The sequence below is a fragment of the Octopus bimaculoides genome, chromosome 20 (genome assembly GCF_001194135.2).
Source record: "Octopus bimaculoides isolate UCB-OBI-ISO-001 chromosome 20, ASM119413v2, whole genome shotgun sequence".
Lineage (NCBI taxonomy): Eukaryota > Metazoa > Mollusca > Cephalopoda > Octopoda > Octopodidae > Octopus > Octopus bimaculoides.
The window spans coordinates 209,967-215,975 of NC_069000.1; the positions used below are offsets into that span (position 1 = coordinate 209,967).

The 6,009-nt window shown below is 38.1% G+C and overlaps 1 protein-coding gene across 4 annotated transcripts in view; it reads right to left on the minus strand.

Moving 5' to 3' along the window:
• Positions 1-6,009, minus strand: part of LOC106878803 (H(+)/Cl(-) exchange transporter 3) — a 118,959-nt gene that overhangs the window by 87,149 nt on the left and 25,801 nt on the right. For 3 of the 4 annotated variants that reach the window (XM_014928142.2, XM_014928141.2, XM_052975048.1), the window contains exon 2: positions 4,015-4,314. In XM_014928142.2, the coding sequence (XP_014783628.1) occupies positions 4,015-4,228 (214 nt within the window). In that variant the 5' untranslated portion in view covers positions 4,229-4,314. The remainder of the gene's footprint in view (positions 1-4,014; positions 4,315-6,009) is intronic. The other variant, XM_014928143.2, reaches the window with a different exon arrangement.

A 6,009-nucleotide genomic window follows, 5' to 3' on the forward strand; every position in this document is an offset into this window, starting at 1 on the left:
ACAAACAAACCAGTAAGTTGTGATTTGAAGGAAGTTTGAATTTTATTACAAGCAGACTGCAGTGGCCACACTGAGGTTCGCTTCATCTTTAATTTATTCCTGGTTGAGTTAACCTCAGACCCCAACTATTCCAACCACAACAATCGCAAATAATGTCCTAAAGCTATTCAATATGTTCTTCCTGCTTAAGGTGTGATTAAAGGGAAATATTGCAGCTGATTCGAACAGATTGACTCAAAGAATAACTGTGGAGAGTCTATCTGGATTTTGTTGTTGATTAGCTTCAAGTTGGCTCTAATCAGACAATTGATCAAAGACAATCTAGCCATGACCAAACCATTTTTTCGAGACACAAAACATGCAACAAGGACTGCTTTATCTAATATGTCCATTCAAGATCCGGGGATATGATTAAAGAGAAAATTTGGCCACTATTTCTAGCATATCAAGTGATCACTTAAAGGCCACCTGTTCAGCTCTTTGTCGCCATAGTTCCTGGTACAGTTTCTGTTATAATTACAGTTACCATGACAACAAGAATTGCGAGTTTTTCCTTCTTTTCTATTATACAATGGTTAGCTTCAGTGTGTGGACTGTGGCCATGCTGGTGCTCACCGCTTCCACCTTCAACGATGGTAGTTCCTTCCAGCAGTTACTTAAATCACGAAAGTAACGAAAAAAGGGAGACAACTCGGTCAGACGTAAATATTGCCAAGTGATTTTTTGTTTATGCCAGTTATTTATACACACACACATATCTATACACACACACATATCTATACACACAAATGTATACTCATATACATATATTATATACACACACACACACACCTGTAAAGGGTAAAGATCCCCTTCGGTCATGAATGACCATGGGATTGCACCTATAAAGTAAGTCTCTCTGAGGCACAAGTCTAGGCAAGGTTGTTTATAGAAGACCAGAATGAATCCTAGCCCCCCACCCCGCTTCTCCATGCCAATGATATTATTCAAGAGAAAGGCAAAGGGGCCGATATAGCTTGGCACCAGTGACGTCACAACTCATTTCTACAAGCTGAGTGAACTGGAGCACCGTGACATAAACTGTCTTTGCTCAGGAACACAATACACAGCCTGGTCCGGGAATCGAACTCACTATTTCATGATTGTGAGCTCTAACCATTGAGCCATGTGCCTTCCTTTTATATATATATGTGTGTGTGTGTGTGTGTGTGTGTGTGTGTATTTACACACATTATATACATATATATAATGGTTTCAAATTTTAGCACGACCAGAAATTTCGCTGGATGCGGGGGGGGGGGTGTAAGTCGATTACATCGACCCCAGTATTCAACTGGTACTTATTTTATCGACCCTCAAAAGGATGAAAGGCAAAGCTGACGACAACAAAATTTGAACTCAGAAATAAAGACAGACGAGATGTCGCTAAGTATTTTGAGCAGCAAACTAACGATTCTGTCAGTGCAATGGCTTACACATGGTACATACATACAATACACATATATGCATGTGCATGTATGTATATATATATATATATATATATATATATATATATATATATATATATATATATATATATATATATATATATATATAACATCTAAAACTATCATTATTCACTTTCTCGTTGAGGTTGCACCCTATCCACCCTGATACATCTAACTTTAAATAAACAGTATATAAACGCAAGATTTTTCAGACTCAGTGTTTTAATACCACAGGAATCATGATTTCCTTTTCAAGGCCCAGCTTTGCCTGTTTTCAATGACTTCAAGCAAACCACTTTATTCTGTGTCTTCACATGTCAAACCAAAAAATTGCCAGACATTTTTTGTTCTACATTGACGACTGAAACACCATCACAATCCAGGGTCTCTGCTTAGGTATACACACACTGCGTATGAATGAATGAATGAATGAATGTGTGTGTATGTGTGTGTGTGTGTGTGTGAATGTGTTATGTATTTAGCGAAAATATTTGAAACTGTTTAATGATTCCAGAGTTATCTCCCTGTTGTCGATGTGGTGAGTCGGAGCAAATTAATGGAGTTTATCAATAAACTCCTCACCTCGCATAGAATTGGCACAAAATCAATGTCCTAACAATATATAACATAGGCCCTACAGGTCTGACCCTACAAATCTAGTCCTGCAGGTCTGGCACTTTATTAATCGCAGAAGGATGGACGGTAAAACTGACCTTGGTGGAACTCAGGATATTATTTGATAGCACGCAAGCATTTTGTTCAATGCTCTAATTACTATAGTAATAATTTTTGTCTTCTGCCCTTTTAATCCATTAAGGAGTGGACAGATGGAGATTTAGCTGCTATTTTCAACAGGTTTAGAAAGCATGTAGAGGCTCTCCCAGCTGATGGATGTTGTTTATGCCAGCTCCTCTGGCCCCTGTGCTGGTGGCATGTAAAAGCACCCAATACACTCTGAGTGGTTGGCATTAGGAAGGGCATCCAGCTGTAGAAACACTGCGAGATCAGACTGGAGCCTGGTGCAGCCTCCTGGCTTCCCAGACCCCAGTTGAACCGTCCAACTCATGCCAGCACGGAAAACGGACGTTAAACGATGATGATGTTTTTGCTCCTTTGAAAAGCTGTTCTTGAACAGCCCCATCACTTTGGAAACATTAATTCTTGTCTGGGCCAAGTTAATACTTAGTTGGGTGACTTCTTGAGAAACGTAAGGGGCTGTTCACAAAAGTTTTAGTTACAGGTGCAACCCTGAGTTGTCAAGAAGCTCATTTTGCAGCCAGCTGGTTTCTGTTTCAATCACAGTGTGTGGCACCTTGGGCCAATGTCTTCTAATATAGCCTCAAGCCAATTAATGTCTTGTGAGGTCATCAGAAACACTGCATGGAAGCCCATTGTGTGTGTGTGTGTGTGTGTGTGTGTGTATGGATGCTTTATGTTTATCCACCACCACTAAATGATGACCCTTCATGGCATTGCCCCAGCATGGCCACAATCCAATGACAAACAAATGAAAGATAAAATGTGCGCGTGTGTGTGTGTGTGCGTGTGTGTGCAACTCAACAGAAAAAAATATGTAATTTTGAAAAAAAAAATGATTAAACTTTGTAGATAATAAAATAACAAAAGGTCAACCATGGTATATTTATCCTCTGATAAATAATGCTAATTAATTATTTTTACCCCAATGGGCCAAAGAAAAGACTCCGATTATTTGAAATAAAACAACGAGGTATTGAACTGGATTTGATCAGCGACTTATACAAGGGAGATAACTGTGTAATATACAGAAAAATCGATTCCTCGTCTTTTCAGTTTAGCTTTTTTTTAATAAAAAAAAAGAATGATCTTTAAATTTTTCTTTTTTATCTCAGCTCTCTCATTAATACAAGATAAACCGACCTTTAGGATATAATTAGATAATCTTATATACGTATGCTTTTATGTTAAAGGAAGAGAACAGAATTTTTGAGAATGATAAAAGTTATCTTCAAACTGGAGACCTTAACCTTTCAGCTGAGTCAAGTCCGTTGTTAAGATTCAAGGGCCAAGGGTTGATGCGAAACAAGGCAACGAATTTATTCTACCCAACAAAGGAATAAGAATCGATCCTTCAGTGGAGTTCTACATAGTTTCCATCCACCGAATTTCACAGACAATTATGAAAGTTATAACAAAACATTATAACAGCATAAACACAAACAATACAGGCAGAGAGACCGGACAGCTTGGTGTGTCCGAGTAAACTTTATTCAAACTTAAATCCGGAATTGAAGATGACAACATATTTAGGTTGTGGCAAAATTATTTCAGCTCAACAGAATTCAACAGTGTAAACATTAAAAGAAACTGACAGAAGTCTAAATGTTGGATAGGTCAAAGGTTTTCCATTTGAAAGAATCAGAGAATCAATTCAAAACTGAAACTTCAGCTCACCTCCATGTTGGATTCTTTCAGAATGGGGGGGAGGGAGAGAGAGAGAGAGAGAGAGAGAGAGAGATAGAGAGATAGAGAGAGAGAACTGACTTACCTTGTGATTTGTCTGTATATAACTGGGTGTTCATGCTATGCACCTGGCTGCTTTCAGAGGCAATGTCCAACATTTCTTCATCTGTGCTTGACTCAGAGTGAGGTGAACCGCGATGCCTGCCCAAGCTGTAGACACCGTTAGTGTAGGAGCTTGATGACTGTGCTGAAGATGACTGGCGTGAGGCCATAAACGGAAGAAATGGCTCTGTTTCCATGATAAATGAGAAGAAGAGATAAGACTTTCTAACATAACCACAAACAAGGTGGGGGATTCAGATTGAATGCTGAGCGTTCAGGAAACCTGCAAACAAATAAAACAGAAATAAATATACAAATGAATAGATCTGTCAATAAAGAAACTATAAAGATGTGTGTGTGTGTGTGTGTGTATTGCTCTTAGAGTGAAACTGATGTAATGAAACACACACATACACAGTTTGGCCTCTCTTTTCCTCTGCTTATCTGGATGGGATGCTTTCCCATTGCTACAACACTGTATTTTCAATGGAGATGCATTCAACCTTATCAATACCAAAATGCTTCAGACCATTCCTCATTCTATGACACAAATTTCCTGTCTTAAAGTGATCGAAATAAAAACATTCTTCCATCAAAATTTTATGCTAATTTATGCTAATTAATGTTCCAAACACCACATTGATTGATAACAAAATTTTAATAACTTCATTATTTACAAAATTAATTACAACAAAATCAGTGTATTTCAACTGAAATATGGTTTCAATGTTGAGGAGGAAGGATTAGTTGATTCCATTGATTCCAGTATTTGACTGAAACTTCCTTTTATTGACCCGGAAAGAATGAAGGGCAAAACTGATCTCAGCAGGATTTGAACTCAGAATTTAAAGCGTCAGATGAAATGATACTCAGTATTTTATCTGATGGGCAAAGAAAACAGTTTTCCTTTCCACATATTTTATTCATAGTCATTACACAAACACACACAGAGTCAGGTCTCCCCCTGTCTCTCATTTATGAGACCCCCCCCCCCCATTATATTTCTATTTACCATGCAGAATGCCCCACTCCAGTTATTTAGACTCAGTATTACTAATTACTCTCTATTTCTGAACATTTCTAAGTGCTGCTGGTGAAGTAGCATAGGTTTTGCTGAAGAGGTCTAGCAAGACTGAAACATGTCATGTTTTCACCAGTTGACTGAAAGACCCACTCCCCTCTGCCTTAAACTTTATTTCCCAAAATTTTTGATCATTTTAAATGGAGTTTTTTCCCTTGCTTATTGTTTTCAAGATTTTCAGTACCCACAGAGGGAGTTTTTGTCTGCAAATTGCATGGATAATCTCAGTTAATTGTATTTTTTAAAACTCACTATTGCGTATCTGAAGCCTTACTGTATGCACATCTATTCATTTGCAGAAGCCTTTCCACCCCCCACCCCTATCAGCATAATAAACAAAGGGACACAAAACAGAGGGAACATCTGTTTGGGAGTTCAATTATGGCCTGTGTAAGTGTTCAAATATTATCCGTGGGTATGTTGACATGCAGCGTGTAGACATGTTTCTGGGGAAATCATGTTTAAATTTGATCCATGGATATATATCCAAATACAATATCCTGGGGCATGTCCAAATATGAAACATGAATGTGTTTAGATATGAACCAGGCACATGTTTAAATATGTGGATGTTCCAGGGAGGATTATTTACATTATTTACATTTGACGGATATTTGTCCTCATCTTGTTTGTTGTTAACACAACGTTTCGGCTGATATACCCTCCAGCCTTCGTCAGGTGTCTTGGGGAAATTTCGAACCTGGGTTCTCATTCCTAACGATGTTACTATTATTATATTATTATTATTACTATTATTAATCAGGTCGCTGCCGTGAATCGAACTCGGAACCTTGGGGTTAGTAGCTCGCGCTCTTAACCACTACGCCGTAGGCAATTATGGGGTGAATTTTAAGGCTTATAAATCTATTATTTTTCTATCCTTCCTCAATACCGGTT